The sequence below is a fragment of the Ursus arctos genome, unplaced genomic scaffold (genome assembly GCF_023065955.2).
Source record: "Ursus arctos isolate Adak ecotype North America unplaced genomic scaffold, UrsArc2.0 scaffold_15, whole genome shotgun sequence".
In the NCBI taxonomy this organism is placed as follows: Eukaryota; Metazoa; Chordata; class Mammalia; order Carnivora; family Ursidae; genus Ursus; species Ursus arctos.
Genome location: NW_026622819.1, coordinates 20,663,801 through 20,689,087, shown reverse-complemented (window position 1 = coordinate 20,689,087; position 25,287 = coordinate 20,663,801). Strand labels below are relative to the sequence as shown.

Below are 25,287 nucleotides of genomic sequence, written 5' to 3'. Positions count from 1 at the left end.
ATATAAAGCTCCCTATTTTGAAATGTTCAATTAAGGGGTTTCAAATTGAAATTTATGATATTGAATCTAATACATTAGAGCATTCTCCAAACTAGTCAAATTTAAAATATTTGATGATTCAACATTGGATGTTTGACATATACATCTGATAAATGTTTTTAAGTTTGCTGAGAATATAAATAATAAGCTTAATTAACATAAATCTAAGCTTTGCATTCGGTTTCCTTAAATATAAACTGAAAGAGTAGGACTTGAATTCTCAAATGGTTTGCCACTCTATAATTCCATGCTCTTTAATAATCTTAGCAAAAGGTTTAGAGCTACAATAGCAATAATAAAAAAAGTGTTTATGAAGTAGCCATGGAATAAACATATTAAAGACATAATTTCATGTAATTCTCATAAAAAAAACCCTATGAGTTAATTCCTGTCATTATCACCCTGTTCTTACAGATATAGGAAATCAAGGGTTAGAGAATGTAACTTGCCCAGTGATGAGAATTCCAATCCAGGCAGTTGGATTTAGAAGTCCTTAATCACCAAGCAAATTGGAAAGAGTATAGACTTTGAAGTCAGAGAGACTTAGTTAATCAACCTGCATTTCTCAATTTCATTGGATGATTTCCTTGAGCCTTATCCGTGAAGATCATGTACCTACTACCTTGGTGTTTTGAAAACAAGTGTTAGAATTAAACAAATTAATACAGAGAGCCTTTGGCCTTATACAGAGTTCAGCACATATTAAATGTTTAAAAACATTTCTAACTTCCATTAACTCTTTTTGTAACTTTTTCATATTGTCTCTTAAATAAATAGTCACAAACTAAAATCCTTTCAAGGACAGCAAAGTGCAATATAATGATTGGCTGAAAACTGCAGGATAAGGAAACATTCATATTCCACTTTAAGGCATTAATTAAGAAGCAAAAAAAGGAAGGAAGGAAGGAAGGAAGGAAGGAAGGAAGGAAGGAAGGGAGGAAAGTTTCTGTGTATGGATTTAGTTTTCTATCCCTGACTTAGGTTATAAGAATAAGTCCATGTTTTTTATTAAACTACATAAAAATATATAATGACAATACTGAAAGTTCTAGATATGTAGTAAATGATCAGTTTTCTTGCCCTCTTGAGCAAAAGTTCTAGATTCTAATATCATGTCTACCACTTATATCTAAATAACCTTGGAATGTCCACTTAATCTTCCTGGAACTTATATTTCTCATTTACAAAATGAGAGTGTTCTGCCTTTATAAATTATTTTTCCAACTTAATAAACCTATAATTTTTGACAGTTTACAATTACAATTCAATATGATGAAAAGCTCTCCAACTTTAATATTAATTTATTGAAGTAAAAAAGGCAGAAGAAACAAAGATTTTTGTTATCTAGAGATGAAATGTCAAAACACCTCTGATTTAATTTTCAGGTACGTATCAATTTAATTCTCCCGAGTCTGTACCTCTTGGAACCCATCTTGGAAGGATAAAAGCCAATGACCCTGATGTGGGGGAAAATGCTGAGATGGAATACAGCATTGCTGAAGGAGATGGAGCAGACATGTTTGATGTCATCACTGACAAGGATACACAGGAAGGGATTATAACTGTCAAACAGGTTTCTTTACGCTGTCTTCATTTTTTCATTGAGCGCTTATAGTTTATTTTTGCTTTTTAGTTAAGGGAAGAAAAGCCTAGGATTTATTTCTCCCATCCTTTACACACTGTCAAGCTTTCATAGAAGTGGGTATGGTTGTGGTTTCACCTCAAATAAGTGAACCATCATCATCACTGATACTTAAAAAGTAACACAAAACCTTAACTGCTTGTGCTTTTAGGTAGACAGACTAGGATTAGATAGCCTCAGAAGTACTTCTACATTTTCTGTGGCCCCAAAAATAGGCATGCAGCCATAACTTTATCTCATGCGCTTTTCAAAATATTTAAATTAGCTTCTTCAAGCTGATGAAACCTGAAGATGCTGCATGTTTTATGCTGGATGCAGTGGGAGAGAATATTGTGAAACTTTACATACTATAATCCAGCTAAATGTGTATTATGTTCTATTTTCCTAATTTTTGTGTTTTCATTCACATCTTGCTTTCCAGTGTTCAGATTAATGAAATATGATTTTTTTTTATAACAGTTTTAGAAATGTTGGACCTAAGGAAGCAACTTATATGAATAGTTTGATGAATCTCTACTTTATTCTATGTTTTTTTCTGATTTTAACTTTGTATAACTTTAATAATAATAATCTATGTATCCATTAGATAATACATTTGCCTGTGACCATCAAAATGTGAAATGCATTAGCAAGTGGGAATTGATCCTAATGTTATATTCAGTTACCCTCTGTGAATAAGTGTAAGACAAAACAAAAAATTACTAATTTATTTGACATACCTATAAAGCAATAATTGGGAAAGTTTTTTAACCACAATTACTGGTATTATTAACAGAGCTGGTTATTAAATTTTAATATTGTCTTCCATTGTCATGTATTCTATATTATACTAATTTTTCTTATTTAACTTCAGAATTTAGATTTTGAAAACAAAATGCTGTACACTTTAAGAGTGGATGCAAGTAACACCCACCCTGATCCACGATTCCTACACTTGGGACCTTTCAAAGACACAGCCGTGGTCAAAATATCTGTGGAAGATATAGATGAGCCTCCTGTGTTCAGTAAACTTTTTTACTTGATAGAAGTAGATGAAGATGTAAAGGAGGGCAGCATCATTGGACAGGTTACAGCATATGACCCAGACGCCATGAACAATTTAATAAAGTAAGTATTTTATGAAACTTTAAGCCTGCAGAAAAATCTTCTTACTATTTATTAGTGTGTGTGAAAAAAATTACGTTATACTACGTGTTATTAAGTACAGTAACAAGACTAAACACTTCCAGAGCACAAACTCTTAACTGGACTGCCTTCTAAGTGATCTCAATATATTATTGTGTTTGACTCATCACTTTACAAGGTAGATCCTATTATTATACCTGTCTGCAAGTCACAAGATTAAGGTACTAAGCATTTAAATAACCTGCAAAACAATTAGTGAGTGACAAAGCTGGGTTTGAGAATCAGGCCATCTGGCTCCAGAGTCTGTGATTTTAATCCTCTGGTTGCTGTGATTTTTATCTCATTGTGTCTCTTGGAGAAATCATAGTTCAAATAATAAGTGATATAAACAAATGAATTAGAAAAAAAATGTTCTAGAAATGCTATTAAGAGGTAATTTGAAAATGTTGAAGCATCTTTTTTGTTTGTTTTTACACTACGTTTTTTTCAACTTTTTATTTAAATTTTAGTCAGTTAACATACAGTGTAATTCTGGTTTCTCCTTTAAAGATAGTCACTCGGCATACCATCTATTAAAATTTTGGAAAAATACGGTATGTCAATTATATTCTAATAATAACAGAATTAGTAAAGAAAGTAGTGATATTTGAGAATGGCAAACATTAAACTTAATATGGTATTGTGAAATATAGTGTGATACTTTCCCAAAGTTTGAATATTGTATCCACCTTTTCAAAGCTAAATATGCCAGAATCTTCAGTGATTACTACATGTGGTTCTTAAGGGGAATGCAAATATAGTTATGAATGGATAGGATGGGTGGGTGAAGATGGGTAGCTATGTCTAATTGTGACATTAAATTCATGATACGAGACTGTCAAACATTTTGCCTATCCCTTCTGTAAAATAATTGTTACCATTTATTGAGCACTTGCTATAAGCTAGAGAGTCTAAAGAGATTTATATTTATTAGCTCAGTTAAGCCTCACCATAACTTTAATTAGGCAGGTACAGTTGTTATCACCCAAATTTTATAGAAGAATACACCGAGATGCAAAGGGTTAAAGGACACAGTACAAATAATTAACAGACTGAGGACTCAAACTATTGTTGATCCGAATGCACAGCCAATTCTTTGGCAGACATACTCTGCTTTCTTAATGACCTGTTTACTAATTAGAGATAATTAATATAATGTTCCTCATTTGTAGACTAATTGGACTGACTTCAGTTATACAAGGCAGATCCCTCAGGGACAAAATTATGCAAAGGGCAAAACATGGTTTTTGTCCCTCAGAATTTGGTCTAGTGTCCTTTCATTTATCCCATTGCCCACAACAGGGAATTTCATAAGCTCCAACTATAGACATGTTAGCTTAGAAAATTACAGCCTTTTTATATTTTTTTTAACTAATGTATTGAGGCATTACTGACCAACAATAAACTGCACAACTTTTATCTGTATGATTTGACAAAATCTGTATATTCATACACGCACTAAAACATCATCAAAATCAAGATAACCCCCAAAAGTTTGCTTGTGTACTTTTTAATACCTTCCTCCCAAACTTCCTAATACCCATCCCTCAACCCCCACGCAAACACTGATCAGGTTTCTGTCAATATAGATCAGATTAGATTGGGTTTTCTAGAATTTGTACAAATAAATGCAATTATACAGCATTTATTCTCTTTTGTCTAACTTGTTTCACTTAGCATAACTCTATTGAGATTTTTCCAAGTTGTTAAGTGCATCAATAGTTTATTCCTCCAATTGCTGGAAAGTATTCCATTGTATAGAGATACCACAATTTGCTTATCTGTTCACTTATCAGCTAACATTTTCAGTTGTTTCGAATATTTGGATATTGCAATACCTTTATACACATTTGTATATAAGTATATATACAAACATCTGTGCATCAGAATTTGTATAGGTATGTGCTTTCACTTTTCTTGAGTAAATACCTAGAAGAGATACGAATGGACCATAAAAAGTCAACCTTTTTAACTGTAGCCATTCTAATAGGTGTATAATAGTATCTTTATTGCCTATATGACCAACTACGTTGAATTTTTTTTTATATGCTTAATATGCCACCCATACATGTTCTTTGATGAAGGGTTTATTCAATAATTGCTCAGATTTTACTGTGTTATTTCTTTATTATTGATTTGGAGATACACACACACACACACACACACACACACACTTCACACAATAGAGACAAGTCCTTTATCAGATACGTGATTTATAAATATTTTCTCCCAGTTGGTGGCTTGTATTTACATTCCCATAAAGTGACTTTCAAAAGGCAAATGTTTTCAATTTTCATGAAATCTCATTTATTAACTTTTAATTTATGGATTGAGCTTTTAGTGCCTTATATAGAAAACATCTGCCTGATCCCAAAATTCCTATTCCATGTTTTCTTCTAGAAGATTATTGGTTTCAGTATTACATTTACATCCACGATTCATTTTAAGTTAATTTTTATATTGTATGAAGTATGGATCAGTTCTTTTGCTTTTTGGTATATGGATCCCCAATGTTTCCACCACCATGAGTTCCAAATACTATTCTTGTCACTGAATAGCCTTCATACCATCGTCAAAATTCAATTGCCCATGTATATATGGATCTAACCCTGGACTCTCTTCTATTCCAATTACATATTTATCTTTATGTTTCCAAAAGTCACAGTTTTCTGTAGCTTTATAAAAAGTGTTGAAAGTAAATACTATTTGTCATTTAACTTTTTTTTTTCTTTTCTAAATTTGTTTGGTAATTCAAGGCCCTTTATATTTTCATATATCAACTGCTACAAAAGTGTCTGCTAGAATTTTGAGTTGAGTGTGTAGATTAATGTAGGCAGCATCATCAATGTTACTGAATCTATTAACCCAAAATAATGTATTTTTCTCTGCATATACAGGGATTTTTTTCAGCTGTGTTTTGTGGTTTTTATGTCTACAAAAACATTTTTTTTTATATTTCTTTTTATTGCTTTATTGCACTGGCAAGAACCTCCAAAACAATGTTAAACAGAGGCAATAAGAACAGAAATCCTTGCCTTCTTCCTTGTCTTATGAAGAAATCATTTAGTCTTTCATCATTCAGTATGATGCCATCTGCTGGGACAATTTTATTCTATTCCTTTTGTTCTAAGCATTTTTATCAGCAATAGAGTTTGAATTTTGTCAAATGGTATCTTCTGTCTCTATTGAGATGGCCATATAGTTAAATGATGTATTATTTGATTTATTTTTCAGATATTGAATAAGCTCCATATTATTGGGATAAATGCCACTTAGCCAAATCATACTATAATTATTATATATTGTTGAATTCAGTTTACTAAAGTTTAAAAATAATTTTGCACCTACTTTTACTGGGACATGATTTTGCAGTTTTGTTTTCATGTAATGTCTGTTTGGATTTGGGGTCACAGTAATACTGTCTCACAGAATGCAGTCAGAAGTGTAAGATTCTCTTAATTTTTTGGAAGAGTTTGCATAGAATTGACAGTATTTTTCCTTAAATGTTTGGTAAAATTTAAAAGTAAAGGACTGTATTATCTTTTTTACTTGAGTTATTGCTACAAATTCTATTTCCTTAGTAGTTGTAAGGCTCTTCAGATTTTCTTAATTCTTGCATGACCTGGTTTGACTTTTTTTCCTTTTTCTTCATCTTTCAGGTATTTTTTAATTTCATCAAAGTTGTAGAAAGTTGTTCATAATATTTCTATTATCCTTTTGATACTCTAGTAGTGATAGTCATCGATGTTATTGTTAATTTGTATCTACTTTCTCTTTTCTTTCTTGGCCAGTGTGACTAGACTTTTTTAGTTGATTGACCTTCTCAAAGAACAAGTTTAATTGCTTTTTCAATAGTCTGTTTTCTATTGTTTGCTTGGCTTTTTTTTGGCTCTGATCTTCATTCTTTTTCTGCTTACATCGAGTTTCATTTGCTCTTCTTGTCTATGTCCTTGAGTCAGAAGCCGCGTTCATTGATTTGAGACCTACTATTATTCTCATATGTACATTTTAATGATAATTTAATTTCCCTGTAGGTACAGCTTTAAATGTGGTGTTGTTTTTTTGTACCAATACAATAAAAATTTTGCACTGTCCTTAATGTTTATTTTTTTCTTCGTATGTTGTCAGTTATTTCTCAGGACACTTCTAAATTGTGTCACTGGTTTTAAGCAAGTGGATTATAATGTACCTTTCTATAATGTGCTTCAACTATTTTGTACTTGAAGTTTATAAAGATCTCTGACTTTATGGCTTTCCTCAAACTTGGAAAAATTTTCAGCCAGTCTCTTTAATATTTTTTTGCCCTATATTCTTCTCTTTAAGGACATTTAATTATTAATTATGCTAGGTCTCCTAAATATACAATACAGTGCACTGGTGCTGTTTGTTCAGTCTTTTTCCCCTCTTGGCCATTCTAAATAGTTCCCATTCATCTTCATCTTCAAGTTCACTAATCTTTTTTTTTTCCCCCCAATATCTAACCTGCTTTAATTCCATCTAGAGTATTTTTTCATTTCATAGATTATAATTTCTTCTCTGGAAGTGTTATTTCTGGGTTGTTTTCAACTGGCAGAATTTTTAAAAAGGCTTTATTTGGCGAGAGAGAGCACAAGCTTGGGGGTGGGGGGCAGCAGGCAGAGGGAGAGGGAGAAGCAGGCTCCCTGCTGAGCAAGGAGCCCAACACAGGACTCACTTGATCCTAGGACCCTGGCATCATGACCTGAGCTGAAGGCAGATGCTTAACCGAGCCACCCAGGTGCCCCTCAATTGACAGGTTTTTCCTGGCAGTCATATTTTCTTGTTTTTTGCATGCCTGTAATTTTTGATTGGATGCCAAACATTGTGCTTTTACTGTTTAGTGCTAGGTAGCTTTGCATTTTCTTTTTCTTTTTTCTTTTTTTTTTTTTAGCTTTGCATTTTCATAAATACTCTTGAGCTGCATTCAGATGTCTGTTAATTTTTTTTAAGATTTTATTTATTTATTTGAGAGAGAGCATGAGTGAGAGAGAAAGCAGGAGAGAGAGAAGAAAAGCACACAAGCAGGGGGAGGAGAAGGGGCAGAGGGAGAAGCAGACACTTCGCTAAGCAGGAAGCCCTGGGATCATGACCTGAGCGGAAAGCAGACACTTCACTGTTTAACCGACTGAGTCACCCAGGTGCCCCTAAGATGTGTGTTTAAATTACTCACATCTTAATCTTTTTGGACCTTGTTTTTGTCCTTTATCAGCAGCCCTTTTTCTAGACTGAATTTTGCCCCATAAATCAAGTAAAACCTTCCTGAGTAGTCTACCAAAGCCCCATGAGTTATGAATTTCTCCTCTTTGGTTGGTGGAAACTAGAACTATTCATAGTTTTGCTCCCTCCTAATCCTTGTGACTGATTACTTCATTGCTCCACTTTATCTGTTTCCAAACATGTTCTAGTCAGTACTCAGCTTAAAACTTGAGTACTATTTTCTTCAGATTTCAGTAGTTCTCTCTTCGTGAAGCTCTCTCCCATGAATTATTCTGCCTTTCAAATTCTAGACACTTTGTTTTCGACATGGACTATCAGCTTGAACTCAGTGGGTTGACAGACTCCATCTTGCATCACACTTCCTGTATTATTTTCTGGAACCTCTCCCTGCCAGCAAACTAGGAAGTTTTATGGATCACATCATATCTTTCTCTTTTCTCTGGGATTATTGTCATTGTTCTCTGGTGTATAATCTTTCAAAAAATAATTTTTATTTAGTTTCATATATTTCATTTAGTGTTAGTGGGTTTTGTGTGTGTGTGTGTGTGTGTGTGTGTGTGTGTGTGTGTGTGCATGTGTGGCGGGGGCAGCTGGTAAATTCATCCCTTGTTATTCTATAGTTGCTAAAAAAGGACATTCAAAATATCATTTTAAACATGTTTTAATTACATAATTTAGTCCCTCTTGCACAGGAAATTTTGTAGTGGAGAAGACATCTATAAAATTCTCCTCTCAATAGATACTTCAGTGGTATTTTATTCTATTTTTGTCAGGTATTAGAACTTTCCATTTATCAACCACCTAACTAACTTTAGTAAGTAGAGATCATTATAATACACATAGAGGTTTATGTATTTTTATTAATTGTGAATATTTGATAATGCCATTAAACTTGTTAATAAACTTTTGTATAAATTGTATATTGTATTATATAAATAACACACTATCATGTAGGTGATACATGATTGCTGGAAATTTAGTTGCAGTCTATCAATCTATATATATCTTACATATATATATATAGATTAGATATCGATGTAGATTGATATAGACACAGATATAGAAATAGGTATCAATAAATAATCTACCCAATCTATATAAATATATCTTTTCCTATATCTGGAATTTCCTCAGGATACAATTTTAGGAGTAAAATTTCCAGGTCAAATACTGATAGTAAGATTTGCAGCCTTGCTCTGTAGTATATAAAAGTGGCGGATAAATTTTTAAGTTCATAGTTCTCTCTAAAATATTTGTGTTTAATAAGGTACTCAAGTATAAAGAAATAATGAACAGTGGTTTTACATATAAAATCTCAGAAATTATGACAAAAATAAAAATATTGAAAGAAACAAATTTATCCCAAATTATGTTTCTACCCCAACTCTGTCAAAACATATAAGGCCATGCCTGAAAATATAGTATATAGGCTGGTTCCTGTTTGTATTAAGATATATGCAAAAAAAATACCTTTAGATATCTTATTACACTGCGAGAAACTAGCAATAATTCAACAAGGAGACAACATTGTAATGCGTGACTCTTTTGTTTCCTCCTATAGAATTTAGAAGGAGGACTGATCCCCAGAGCAGAAATGGGCTATGATAAGCATCATGGAGAAATATTTTCCAGGGAAATCTTAGGAACTGTTTCTCACCCACCAGTAAATCTGTTCATCAAACATACTTTCTGAAATACATCTGCCGCTTGCAACATGAGATTATGATTACAATTAGCAGCTGTTGTCAGCTCTGCTTCACCTCATTAGTAATCATGGATTTCCCAAGTTATAGGGTTGATTATAGCTTTACAGGTTCTGAAAGAACATGTTGTCTCATTTCGCACCTATTTTATGCTCAACATACTTAAAGTTCAACAAATTTTAGAATTTGTTTTCTACTTTTCTACTTGTTTTCTACTTTTCTTTTCTACTGCAGTCAAACTGAGAAGTAAGTACACAACAAACTTGCTGGAAAGAAATGCTTTTTTAGTTATGCTTCAATAAAATGTACATGATTCCACCCTAGCTGAAATGAGTGAATAAATGGATGTGTGTGTGTGTGTATCAGTGTTTCTCTAATACTTGCTTGAATTTATTATAGAGAGTAAAATAATACTGATTTATTTAAAAATCATGACTATTTAAAAATCATGCCATTAATCTCGGGAAAAAAAAAGATTTGAACAATTTGCTCAAGTACTGTATAGCCACACTCTCCTTTTGAAGGGCAATGAAAGTTTCATAGTTCATAGATAGAAAACACATTTCTGGAATGCAGTAGCTGGAAAGGAAAGAGCAAACTTATAGCCTAATTATATTGACTTAGTCGGTGGAAGATGTACCTGGAATTCAGTAAAGGAAGAGGAGTACTATCCTTCACACATTTCTGCATCCTGGACTGATTTGTTCCGGTGTTTGTAATTTAATTTACGTGTTTTATTGTGAGAGATGAAAATACAGGGATCTGATATTCGTTGGATTCTTAATGGCAGAACATGAAAAATGAAAAGCAAACAAAGTAGAAGTAGAGTTCAGCTTCCACAGGCTTAGTTCTCTTGTGCTCTTTTTCATTTATTTGCTGTTTCTGCAGATCCTGTTTCATTTAAAGAGTTACGCCAGTGGTCTTTTTTTTTTTTTAACTTATTGCTCAAAATTAAATGTAAGGAAATAAATAAAATAGTGTTGTTTTAGTAGGCCATCTGCTGGAACATAGAGATAGTTTTGTCCTGTGTTGTTTATCAAGCTTCTTTCTGGTCATCTGTGGTAACCAGTGTATTTATTATTAATAGGTAAACCAGAATGTCCCATCCTGTGTTGAAAATAGAATATTGGCTTCTGAATAAAAGAAAATTATCTCTGGGCTTTGACAAATTGTGAGACATTATTTGCACGAGGGCAAATTTCTGAATATATACCTGGAAGTGTGCAGTGTTAGTGTTAATTAAGTGAGCTATTTCTAAATTGCCAAAGTGGCTCTCCAACATGAATTCTTAACTGGGAAAGTAGTACCTTTCAAGATTAAATCTATGAGTAGGATAGTCAGAAACTTACTCTGATCCCACATAAGCTCCAAGTATATCAAAGCTAGACTTGCATAATGTTAGAATTGTTACCTATTCTTCAATCATAGAAAGCCCCATGCTAATCTCTAGGGCAAGTAGCAATGAGCACAAAGGGATTTTTATTTTCTATTTTGATCTTCAATGCTAACAGTAGGAAGAAATCCAATGTCTGTTTAGCAACAGCTAATGGCTAGCTATTGACTTTTCCAACAATGGAAAGAAATATATTCAGGCAAATATTATAAATTGAATTCCACTCAATACATACATGTGGTTGGGTTATATATATATTTTTTACACTGCTTTCTTTGTGTTCATTTTAGGTTTGTTTTATTCATCAGCAGAATTTGGTGTAAGTATTTAAGAAAAACAGAACATTTAAAAAATGTTCTACTGACTTTCTTAGCCCACATTAGGAACTTGTAGGAGGCCTGACACCTAGAGATAGGAAGCGCTGTATTTTTTTTTCCATTTTAGCATTTATCAAGCAATAGAGATTAAAAAGAGAAAATTTAATATGACTGCCATACTCAATTTTAGTACAATAGTTTTTTTTTTTTTAAATAAGATCTATCTCAGATCCTTGTCTGACAATGAATTGTTAGTTAAAACCTGATATAATTTTTGATCCTAGGAAATGTACGTATACACCATTATGGATTTTACATATTTATTTTTGTATCTAGTTTCTAGTTATCCTCTATCTCTTTAGGAGTTCCCACACCAGAAGTATAGCTACTCTTCAGCAGTGACCATATATCATACAATCAATAATTGGACCATATATCAAAAATCTCTCAAACTTTTTTCATAACAACATGTAGGAAAATTATAATTATGATTATCGAAGAAGTGAAACGATTCTGCCATTTCCCTATGTCTCTAATGCCCATGCACAACCCTTCCAAAGGACAAGAAGGTGACTGGACTGGTTTTATATTTTGAGACTAGGTACAGAAAGGAACCTAAAACCAACTATATAAAGCTTTTAGCTATTCCACATTTGAGATGAAATCCAGTATATAGGGGTGCCTGGGTGGCTCAGTTAGTTAAGCGTCTGCCTTCGGCTCAGGTCATGATCCCAGGATCCTGGGATTCAGCTTCATATCGGGCTCACTGCTCAGCGGGGAGTATGCTTCTCCCTCGGCCTGCCGCTACCCCTGCTTGTTCTCTCTCTTTCTCTCTCTCTCTGTCAAATAAATAAAATCTTTTTAAAAAATCTTGGGGCGCCTGGGTGGCTCAGTCGTTAAGCGTCTGCCTTCGGCTCAGGGCGTGATCCCAGAGTTCTGGGATCGAGGCCCACATCAGGCTCCACCGCTGGGAGCCTGCTTCTTCCTCTCCCACTCCTCCTGCTTGTGTTCCCTCTCTCGCTGGCTGTCTCTCTCTGTCAAATGAATAAATAAAATCTTTAAAAAAAAATCTTTTAAAAAAATCCAGTATATATATATATTTTTTCCATATGCTCAAATACTCACTTTGAAATATTATCTGTCAGTCTCAGAAACTCATTTGATAAAGTTTAGCAGAAAATAAATTAAGCACACCCCATGATATTAAATTATTAGAATTATTTTGGAAATTTAATTTCAATATAGTTCTTAATAGCAATAGACTAAGTCATGGGTTCTTTATTAAAACAATCAAGGCAAACAAAAAATCACAGAATTTAGATAAATAGATTTTCATTCAATATTTCTAAAATTACAGAGGTTTCCCAATCTTTAAAACATTGGCTGCTCAATATCTATTACTTATGTTTGTCAAAGTCAGTGCCTGATAGTGAATATACTACATTTATAATGGAGTTGTAATTTCCTAATTCACCAGATCAAAAAGGAGTTCATTTGCTAAGTGACTTTAATAAGATACCTAGAAAAATGAGAACTGCACCAGATGTTGGTTAGTCTGTTAGTTGTCTCCTTTCTCTTCCTTTTTCTTTGTTCTAATCAGTTTATTCCATGGCATAAAACCTTGCTGTATGAGCCTTGTCCATAGACTTACAACATGCAATTCACCTAGGATGTTTGTTAAAAATAAAAATCCCAGCTCCGACACCAGACCTACTGAATCAGAATCTGTTTTTAACAAGATCCCAATATAATTCATATGAAAATTAATGTTTAAGAGACACTTATTTTCCTAAATGGCTTAATTAGATACTCAGCAGCAGAAATCTCAAACAGATGTAAAGTGTTAGTATAGCCTAATATGGCCTGACATAACTAAAGGATATTTTTACAAGCTAGTCTTTTAAAAGATCTTTCTAACTAGTATGTTGCAGCCTTCCATTGCTATCATAACAAATTACCATACACTTAGTGCTTAAAGCAACTCAAATTTATTATCTTACAGTTTTATAGGTCAGAGATCTGGGATGACTCTCACTGGAGTAAAGTCAAGGTGTTTGTGCGGACAGGGCCACATTCCTGTCACAAAACTTTAGGAGAGAAATTGTTTCCTTGCTCATTCAAGTTAGCAGATTTCAGCTCTTTGGAGTTGTAGGACTGAAATTCTTATTTTCTTGCTGTCAGCTCAAGGTTCATTCTGAGTTTCTAGAGGCTGCCTGTATTCTTTGGCATGTGGCCCCTTTCTGCCATCCTCAAGCCAGCAGTGAAAGGTCAAGTCCTTTTCATTCTTTAAATCTCTCTCTTTTTTTCCTCCTATTTCTCTAGAGCCCATCTCTGTCTTCTTCTTCCACTTTAAATGGTTCATATGAATAGTTAAGGCCTATCTAGATAATCAAGAATAGTCTCCCTTCTCAATGACTTTAACCTTAATTGCATCTGCAAAGTTACTTTTACCATGTAAAGTAACATAGTCCCAGGTATCAGGGATTAGGAGGTGGGCATCCTTTGGGGAGGCGGGAAGGTATTATTTTGCCAACCATGGAGTGATACAGAGTTTATGGTGACATCTTCCATATCCAGCCTTGATGAAAAGAGTCATAAAACTCTGTGTAATATGTCATTTCATTTTTATCTGCAATAGGTCAGAGGAATAGATTGGAGGATAACCTTTGATTCAGCTGAGATGTTCCTTGAATAGAGAGCCATTCAAGAGCAATGTACTTTACAACAGCCTCTCTCTATTCACTTACAGTCATAAGGACTCTGTGGACACAAGTTCTTATGTTTTTTTTAACATAATTTCACTTTATCTAATGCAATTGACTCTATCAAATTTAATATGACTGCTTAATATGTCTCAAGCACTGCAATAGGTCTATGATAGGTTAAGTAAATCAAGTGACAATTAAAAACTAACTTAAAGGTTTCCACAGGATTCATGATAATAAATAATGACTCTAAAGTACACATAATCATAGAATAGTGATGATGGAAAAGGTGGAATATATCAAATTGTGTAAATGACAATTATATTAAATAAAAATTCATGAAAATTGTCAGCATTTTACTGGTCATGACTTTATGAGAACATTGCTTGAATTGCCTGTAACATTAAGAAACAGTAGATGAATTAAGAATAATCTTAATGCCTAGATTCATGAATCTCTTTTCTACCAGATACTCTATTGATCGGCATACTGATATGGACCGGATTTTTAGCATTCACTCCGAAAATGGCTCTATATTCACTTTGAAACCCCTTGATCGGGAATCATCTCCTTGGCACAACATCACCATTACAGCCACAGAAATAAGTGAGTGGGAAATACATGTGCCTGAACACCAAAGTGGTAAAATAATAGCATTAAGTAGACTTTATTTCTTGAGTGAAGTAATTTTATCATAGGCAACACCAGAGTGTGTTGGATACTTATATTATTTTAATGATTATCAAATATCCACTTTTTAAACTTGATTTTCTTTTACACCTTCCTCTAGGATAGAAATAGAATCTAACATCATAAAAATAAATTAATCTGCCTAAGAAAATTATGTCTTACAAATAATACTTCATTCTCAATCATATTCTCCTCTTTTTAATCATGCTTTCCATCTGGGCCATGTAAGAAAGCTGAGCTATTCATCAGCAATCCAATTGAGAAAGTGAATATCTGTTGCTAAGTTACAAATGGGGTGAGTGGTATCACCGCTTCTCTGTAAATGAGACTGAAGGCTTACACATGTTCTCGTTGCAGATAACTCAAAACAAAGTAGCCAGATCCCTGTCTTCATCAGAATTCTAGATATCAATGACCATGCTCCGGAATTTGCCATGTACTATGAAACATTTGTTTGTGAAAATGCAAAACCTGGGCAGGTAAATAAAATTATTGTAAACTTCAAAAAAAATATTTCCTCTTCACAAAGGCAGATAACATTATATTAATTCACTTGCGCAAAAATTTTTGTCAATCCTCTTTGTTGCCTGTTCATCTCCCCTTACGAAAACACCCACAGTGATTCAGATGACTTCTGAAGTTGTTTTCATTATAGAACCCATGATGTAATAGGAAAAGTTATAATACATGCTTTAACTTATATATGGGGTATATAATGAATATATATACATATATATATATATATATATAAGTTCCTCCCTGGATTCATAATTATGCTGATACTGAGTTATATTCAAGAAGGGAATGGAAATATATTACTAAACAAAACATAAAGTATGAAAATGAAATTGTTCTGTGTTAGTATAAAGGGAATCACAATAATTGTCTCGTTGATTACATTTTTCCTCTTTTAATCTCTCAGGCAGGATATTTTGGTTTGATAAATCATACTTTGTGATCATTCAACTTTAATATTATTGAAATAAAAAGAGATTGTACAAGAGTTACAAAGTCCTCTTGCAAAGTCCCCCTCATATATAAGAGATCTCTAAAGTAACTTTAAGCAAATGAGGAATATGTTCATTTTTGACACTAATATAGTATTTTACAAATGACAGCAACTGCACAATTTTCACTGAAAGAAATTTTAACAAGTTATTTAGATACCTCTTTAAAGAAAAAGTAGATAGATGTTAAGACTCATATACAATTCCATCGTGTCTATTTAAATATAGAAAATAAAAGTGAAATACTATCCTCCTTTTATTCCAATGAAGATTGCAACGGACCAAATGTTCATTTGAAGCCCTAACCCCCAATACGGCTGTATTTAGAGGTGCACTTCTAAGGATGCAATGAATGTTAAAAGTGATCCTAAGGTTGGGGCTCTGATCTGAGAGGATTACTGTCCTTTAAAGGAGAGACACTGGAGAGAGATCACTCTCTCTATATATATACACACACTCAAAGGAAAGGCAATGTGAGGATGTAACAAGGAGGCAGCTGTCTGCAACCCAGACAGAGAGCTCTCACCAGAAACCCGCCAAGCTGGTACCTTGATCTCACACTTCCCGTCTCCAGAACTGTGAGAAAATAAATTTCTGTTACTGAAACCATCCAGGCTGCAGTGATTTTTAGGGCGGCTCAAACAAGCAGACTAAGAGATTCCACTTACATTCACAAAAATAAAAATGGGGTATAATCATTATTTGCCAAAAAAGAATCATTACACATCTATTTGGATTAAAAATTGTTATTCTTTTTTCACTTTGCAACATGTAATGGACACACTCTCAATTTATTAAATGATTCTTTTTAATTTGATGCTGAATTTTTTTAGCACAGCTATACATTTACTAGCTTATTCAACTATCCACTTACTAATAGAAATTTGGTTGATAAACACAATGTTACTCTAGCAGACAGCACTGTAATGAGCATTATAATACATTTATATTTATACGCTACCTGGTACTCTTTTCCTTTGATATAACCTTTGAAGTAAGAATAATTAAATTTTATATATAAATACTCATCAGTGTCTCCAAACAGCTACCCAAATAGGTCATATACCTAGTGGATGATTGCCTATTTATTGGGACACTAGACTTTAAGCGTTCACCAAATAGTAACATCTCACAATAATTTTAACATGGATTCTTACCAAATTATTCAGGCTGAACATTTTTTCATAAATGTGTGGCCATTTAAAAATAATCTTCACAGGTGTATTAGTTTCTTAAGGCTACCATGAGAAACTACCATAAACTAGGGAGCTTAAAACAACAGAGATGTGCTCTCACACAGCTCTGGAGGCTATGAAGTCTGAAATCAGTGGTGTCAGCAGTCCGTCCTCTCTGTAAAGACTCTAGGAGAGGACTCTTGCCATTTCCTAACCTCTCTAATTGCGTAATCACTGGCATTCCTTAGTTTATAAGAATTACTCCAATCTCTGTGCACATTGTCACATGACATTCTTTTTCTCTCTCTCTGTATCCACATTTCCCTTTCTTATGAGACTCCATTCACTGGTTTAGGGCCCACACTATTCTGCTATGGCATCATCCTAACTTGATCGCATCTACAAAGAGCCTGTTTTGAAATAAGATCACATTAACAGGTACTGAGAATTAGGATTTGAACATATATTTTGGAGAGACATAAATCAATTGACAATAGTGTATACACAGTCTCTACTTATTTGTCTATTAATATGCTTATCTTTTGTTAATTCATGTGAGTAATGGATACATATTAAAATTAATATTTGATAATGATAATGTATATTGATATTAACTAATAATTATTTTAATATATACTACTACTAAAATTTCTTTCATTGTTCATATACTTGGTGGAAAACAATTTGCTTATTAAAATTAACAAGGCTGAAAATACAGTTTAAGCTACTGATACGTATTCTCTGTTAAAATATGTGTAAACAGTGGCCCATCTAAGCATTTCAAGAACTCAGCCATATAACCAGAGGACCAATGTTGTTTATGATTTAAAATATTACTAAAAATTAGATATATCATTGCCAATCTGGAACAAGAGGTTAAACAAAAGTATTTAAGTACTAAAAATATTTTTTCTATGTCATGATCCAACTTCTAAGGAGAAAACGTGCATTAAATTTGTATTAATAATTGTGCACTTTCAGAAACATTGTATAAAGAAAAGTAAGGTTCTATGCCTCTCTGTCAATAAAATGAATGAAATCATAGTTAATATTAAATTAAAGAGGGAAAAGTATTTCCTAGTGAGTATGCAGGTTAGTATGGCTACAGAAGGTATACAATAACCAAAACAATGGGTATGTCAAACTACTGTGAAATTCCAATAATTGTTCATCACAGAAGTTGCACTATTACACCCGGAAGTGGTGCAACTTTGCTTTTTTGGAAAAGAAATCTGAAAGTAAGAGTAATTAAATGGCTGTGATTTCAAGTTACATAGATGGCAGACCCATGACTAGAAAAACAGGCACCCCGATGTATAGCTTAGTGCTTTTTCCACTATACAATGCTCGATGGAATTTTCTGCCTGACCTGTTATTTGCCGCTCCAACTTCACACTATGGCTCACCTCTGACTTATAGCGAGCACAGCTAAGAGGTGTTGTAATTTCTCAACTTCGACACTGGTTTTATGAAACTTGAAAAGCATTCATTTGTATATCTTTCTAAACTTTGCAAATACCATTAAAAGGAAAACAAATACTTTGGATAAAATGCAAAATGATTGCAGTTAGGGTGTCCCATAGCTTTAAAACCTTTTGCTTTCTGGTATAATGTGGCATATTGCTTATTTTTCTAAAACTATATCCATAGTGCTCTTGATCTGTAGGAGTAGTTGTGCTAGTCACTTTTGTTTTTTAAAAATGCATCTGTTATGTTCTCTGCCTTTGAGACAATCATTATTTAGTGGAGGCAACAGATTGGTAACCAATTATTAATAAAACAGACTGGTGCTTTCTAACAATGTTAAAAGAAGATAGATGTTGGAGTGATTATATTTTTCTTTAAGGTTGGATATTCCAGTGGCTGAGAATCAGACAATGATTCTTAGAGACACCTTGCACAGTAATACTTGATGAACATATTTTATCCTTAACTAATTGTTACATTACACAGAACCATAAAAAGCTTTGGCGTAATTTCTGAAAACGGCCTATTTTTTGTTTCTTTAATGCCAATGATATACTTAAAGCACAAACACTGACTTAAAATGTCCTGTAACAACAAGAATTGCATTTATTTAATTTACTGATTTGGTTTCAGTTGATCCAGACTGTCAGTGTCATGGACAAAGATGATCCTCCCCGAGGCCACAAATTTTTCTTTGAACCAGTACCAGAATTTCCTCTCAATCCAAACTTCACCATTGTAGATAATAAAGGTACAGAACATTTTTTAAAGCTAAAATTGAGACTTTCAGATCCAAAATTAAAAACTGGTCTGAGTCCCCCCACCCCACTGTTTTGTTTTGTTTTTTCCTAGATAATACAGCAGGAATCATGACTCGAAAAGATGGGTACAGCCGCAACAAAATGAGCACCTATCTCCTGCCAATTTTAATCTTTGACAATGATTATCCAATTCAGAGCAGCACTGGTACACTCACTATCCGTGTGTGTGCCTGTGATAATCAGGGAAACATGCAGTCCTGCAATGCGCAGGCCTTGGTCCTAGCAGCTGGCCTGAGCACGGGGGCCCTCATCGCCATCCTTCTTTGTGTCATCATCCTACTTGGTAAGTTGTATGTAAAAATGCTCATTTCACTCAAATAAGTCTCTCCCTTCTAGTTCAGTGATGGTGCAACCGAAAAGCACACTTCTCTAGGGCTAAAGGCTGAAATTTTTAACTTTTTATTAAAATGGTTCTTTCAATTAGAAAAGAAATGGAGTTCTCTTCGAGGATAGGTCTAGCTTTCTAGAGATGAAAAACAGAGATAATAGCTAATGCTATATATAGAGAGAGACACATATTTTTAAATCTATTTTATATTATACTGCTTAATGCTAACTAACCATGGTCACTGTTCTAAGGACATTTAATTTTATAACTGATTTAATTTTCATATCAACTCTGTAAGATAAATACTTTGATTCTTCTCAAGAAAGACTAAATATCTTATACAAATTCACTCATTTAGAAAGGTTTTAACTAGCATTTAAACACAGATAAGTCTATATCAGAATTTTCCTTTTAAACCATTATTCTCAAAACCAAAGACTACCTTTACAAATAATATTACTAGCAAATACTAAGTAATGTCTATTAGACACCTAATTGGCAAGTGCATTTAAACTGTCTAGAGAAGATAAACTTTTTATTCATACAATTTGTTATACATAGGTGTAAATTATAAGTTTAAGTTCATTTTTAAAAAATATCACTATCACATTGTGGTCCTACTTAGTCCTGCAATGTTTTCTAAAGTCATGCTTTCAACAGCAAATGCTGTATTTGAGCATGCCCTAACAGGACAACAATTTAATTCAATTAAACAGTTGTTCCACTGTAAAACATTCCCCCCAAAATTGTTTCCATCAAATATTCATCCAAAATGCTTATGCTTAGGGCATGCGAGCCAGCCAAATTTATGTTCCAATGCTCATATGTGCTGGCTCCTTTTCACTGCAAATCCTTTCAAGCTATCTGGATGAAATCCCTTTGGCCAGATATCCTTGCAGGACTTCAGTGGGGGATTGATGAAAGTGAGGGGAAAACATTTGTCTCAGCTAAAATGATCCAACTATTTAGAAAAACATTTTCTCAGGGTGCTTTAGAACATACATACCACCAATCCACATCTCAGAACTGCTGCTAGAAAGTTCAACTCTTCTGTAAAATACTTTTCTCTCCCCATGGAAAATAGATCTTGGCTTACCTTTCAGCTAAGTGCTACTGGTATTATATTGTTTTATTTGCTCACATAGTTCTACTTTCCTAATTTAGAACATGGACATATGTATATTTCAAATTTCATTTTTAAAATTTCTGTATTAAGATAATACAGACACAGACATAAAGATATGCATGCACACATGGGGGAACAAAAGCACCCCCAAAATCAGCTTAGATACTGTAACATTACGAAACTAAATTGCATAATACTTTTTCTATGCAGAAATCCTAGAAGGCTGCTTCGTTATTCTGAAAAGTCTGCCACCTTTCTACCCTACACAATATAGAAGGCACCCACTTCTTGTTTTCCACCTTCCCAATTGGTTGCCCATATATGTATGGAGAGGTTTTCTATTATTTTAGTTAAAATTGGTTCCAATTCAGGTTTCATTATCAAAGTTCCTAAAGCATTTTTGCTGTGATTTCATCTTTTGTTTTAATGTTTTTATTTAAATTCAACTTAGTTAGCATACAGCATAGTATTAGTCTCAGGTGTACAATATAGTGATTCAACACTTCCATACATCACCCAGTGCTCATCACAAGTGTGCTCCTTAATCCCCATCACCCACCCATTTAACCTATCCCCCTGCCCACCTTCCTTCCAGCATCTCTCAGTTTGTTCTCTATAGTTGAGTCTGTTTTATGTATGTTTGCATCTCTCTTTCTTCCCCTATGCTCATGTTTTGTTTCTTAAATTCCACATGAGTGAAATCATATAGTATTTGTCTTTCTCTGACTTATTTCACTTAGCATAATACTCTCCAGCTCCATCCATGTCATTGCAAATGACAGGATTTCATTCTTTTGTATGTCTGAGTAATATCCATTGTATATATATACACCACTTCTTTATCCATTTGTCAGTCAATAGATACTTGCACTGTTTGCATAATTTGGCTATTATAGATAATGCTGCTATAAACACTGTGGTATATGTATCCCTTTGAATTAGTATTTTTGTTTCCTTTAGGTAAATACTTAATAGTGCAATTCCTGGATCATAGGGAAGTTCTATTTCTAACTTTTTGAAGAACCTCCATACTGTTTTCCAGAGTGGCTGCACCAGTTTGCATTCCCACCAACAGTGCAAAATGATTCCCCTCCACCAAATCCTCGCCAACACCTGTTGTCTGCACACAGTTACTAAATTTCTAACTAAGTTTTTATAGTAAAGAGAGTCTGCCCTTTGCAAGACAGTGATATAGCATGGGCAATGATATTTTAGACCTACCTATTACAGTTTGAAGAAATGTAGTTCTTAGAGTATGTCTATGTTACAAGGCAAAGCCAAGGATTAAAACCTGAGGCAGGACTTTTAAATTTTTTTGGTTCCTTAGACACCTTGGGAGTCAGATGAACCTTATGGGAACTATTTAGAATGATAAATCAATAAGAATAGGATATATTAGGCAAAAGGAAATATGTGTATCCAAATTAAACAAGAAACAAAAGCAAAATGTGCTTAATTATTGTCATACGTGCCTTGTTCTAGTGCGAGTCTGATGATCATTTGAGATATGTCATAACTAAAATGCAATATAAAATATCTGTGCTTTCTATTGATTTAATAGTCACACATACTCTTACTATTTCTATAGTAACTGTATATTATGATATTCATAATAGAAATAACAGAAATACTAAACTTCAGTTAAAGATTAATGAAAATAAGGATACACTTTTTTCTATTCCTTATTTTAACCTTTCTAAATTCCATTCAATTAATAACCTCAGCCCAGGGAAATGAAGTAGATGATTTTGACCCAACAGAAGAGAAAAAACTAAGAACAGGTTCTGAGGTCCATTTGTGTGAGTTAATAAATATTGTATTAGCTAAGAAACCCTTAAAATAATTTGACTATATTGTTGTTCCTTTATAGTCAGAATCTATAAACATTTTGAGGAAAGTAGAGAATTTATAAATTAATTCAATATTAAACTTGGAAGTTTTTTTTTACTTCATCATTCACTAGATTGTTGGATTTCAGATCTATGTTGGAGTTAATTAACTTATTTTCATCGTTTTATAAGGGAGAGTACTGATATGTTCCATTTTTATTGAAAAGGTCTTTTTTTTTAATTGTCTCCAAGATGATTCTGAATATAGCTCAGCACCCATAACCTATTTTGTGGAGGTTAACTGAGGATGCTTCTAATGAAATTTTTTTTAATTCTTTCTACCAATTAGTAGAAGCTAAGGAAAGTATGTTTGCCCATATGACAATCGCATTGGAAAGTCTTCTAATGGAGTTACAGGGCACTCAAGGGTCATGGTGAAATGCGGTCTCAACGTAAATGAGTCTGCTTTGCGTAATCTCAATACAAAAATCGAGAAAAGAAATGACAGATTTTTGAGCCAACATTTTCTTGTTTTTTAATAAAACATAAATAGTATTGACAAAACATTTAGCTGGTAAGGGGAACCTGTTTTTTATTTCTCCCATGCAATATGCAAGTGTGCTTTAGCAAGATTATCTTTATTTCTTAACTTTTCTTATATATAAAATTAGGGACTTGGTCCATTTCCATTGGAAAATTTATATTTTGGAAATCATGTGTTTTTTTTCTTATTTTTAAATATATGTGTAAATTGCAAAACATATTTATTTTGCATATGTTCACTGTCACATACACGCATATGTTAAATTTCAGTAATATAACAAAAAGCAAGAAAGAATATTCTATGTGGGGAAGTTCATAGTTAACCTGATAACATGGGTATGTAAATAATAAAAACATTATAGTGAATAGAGGGATTATAATTAACATTTTAGCCAGAAAGTTCCAATGCAACTGTATAAGTCAAGGAAATCCTCAGTAACAAGATAATTAGTCTGAGCTGTCTTATAAGATGAGACAGACTAAAGATAAGTTAGACTTTGAATTTTATATTGTCACTTATAGAGTTATAGTTCAGATTTTAAGTAGGCTTTCAAAACCAAGTCAATAAAGGAATTTAAACAGGTATGAGCTACTGGAAGGAATTAGGTAGCACGTATATATTTATGTATTTATATACACACATATATATGCATCTGTATAATATAAACACATATATAATGCATACATATGCATATAGATGAATAATGTTTTGCATATATTCCCTTGAGTCATTAAGAAAAAATTAAACTGGTGCTCAATTTCTCTTGGGATAATAATGACTGCAGCTTTAGAATTTCAGTATTTTTAAGCAAGCATATTGTTGAGAGGAATGAGATATCACATAATTAACAGTTAGCTAAATGAGTTAGCCATACTGAGTAAGGTTTTTGCAATGCCAGAGCTCTATAGGATAGTGAGTCTTGAAAGTAAAAAACGGATTTAAATATCGCTCCTTTACCAATACAGAACATTTAGTCACTGGCCCAAGGCACCCTGTATTTGTGTAGGGTAGATTACTCTTTATCCAAACAAATCTCAGCATCTCTCATACCACACAAACTTCCCTCAGCAAAGTGTGATTAAATTAAAATTATTTAATTTAAACCTGAATCATGGAATCTCACTATTTCCTCTTTGTTGTTGTTGTTGCTAATAGTTTTAGTTGTGCTGTTTGCTGCACTGAAGAGGCAGAGAAAAAAGGAACCTCTGATAATTTCAAAAGACGATGTCCGGGATAACATCGTGACCTACAATGATGAAGGTGGTGGGGAAGAAGATACCCAAGCTTTTGACATTGGCACATTAAGGAATCCAGAAGCAAGAGAAGACAGTAAACTTAGAAGGGATGTAATGCCTGAAACTATATTTCAGATAAGGAGGACTGTGCCTCTGTGGGAAAATATTGATGTACAAGATTTTATCCACCGAAGATTAAAAGAAAATGACTCAGACCCAAGTGCACCACCTTATGATTCACTGGCAACATACGCCTATGAAGGGAATGATTCCATAGCAGATTCACTCAGTTCTTTAGAGTCTCTCACAGCAGATTGTAACCAAGATTATGATTACCTCAGCGACTGGGGGCCTCGTTTTAAAAAGCTTGCTGATATGTATGGGGGTGATGACAGTGACCGAGATTAAGAGTATTGTATGACTTGATCCATGTTTTTGGAAGTACTCTCCTTGTTACTAGATTGAGTGGCCAGCATTCTCTTCCTTGGAGGAAATTTTTTAAAAATTGAAATTACAAACAATACGTAGGTGTTGTCTTAGTAAGGGTTTGCTTAATCAGTAAGTTTCTGTGAATGAATACGAATGATATAGATTTAAAAAAAAGTAATAATAACCAGTTCACTCTCTTTGCCTAACAATCTCTGAAGGAAAGTATATCACATCAATAATCAATAAAAATTACATAAAAGGCTTTTTGTGCCTTTCCTTAAATATAAAGACTTTATAAATGTTTTCTTAACTGACTTACAGTCACCTTTACTATTAAACATTGTGCAACTGCTTTGTAAATTAATATGAAAAAATATATCCCTAAAGAAATAGGAATGACTATTACTACCATATTTATTTAGTTGAAAAATGTCTTTG

The 25,287-nt window shown here is 33.3% G+C and overlaps 1 protein-coding gene across 2 annotated transcripts in view; it reads left to right on the top strand.

Annotated features, from left to right (window-relative positions):
- The window catches only part of CDH9 (cadherin 9), a 75,202-nt gene extending 50,231 nt beyond the window's left edge, over positions 1–24,971 (top strand). For both annotated transcript variants that reach the window (XM_026506730.4, XM_057312169.1), the window contains 7 exons: positions 1,425–1,612; positions 2,535–2,788; positions 14,668–14,804; positions 15,246–15,367; positions 19,171–19,288; positions 19,390–19,641; positions 24,341–24,971. In XM_026506730.4, the coding sequence (XP_026362515.2) occupies positions 1,425–1,612; positions 2,535–2,788; positions 14,668–14,804; positions 15,246–15,367; positions 19,171–19,288; positions 19,390–19,641; positions 24,341–24,828 (1,559 nt within the window). In that variant the 3' untranslated portion in view covers positions 24,829–24,971. The remainder of the gene's footprint in view (positions 1–1,424; positions 1,613–2,534; positions 2,789–14,667; positions 14,805–15,245; positions 15,368–19,170; positions 19,289–19,389; positions 19,642–24,340) is intronic.
- Positions 24,972–25,287: the final 316 nt, after the last annotated feature.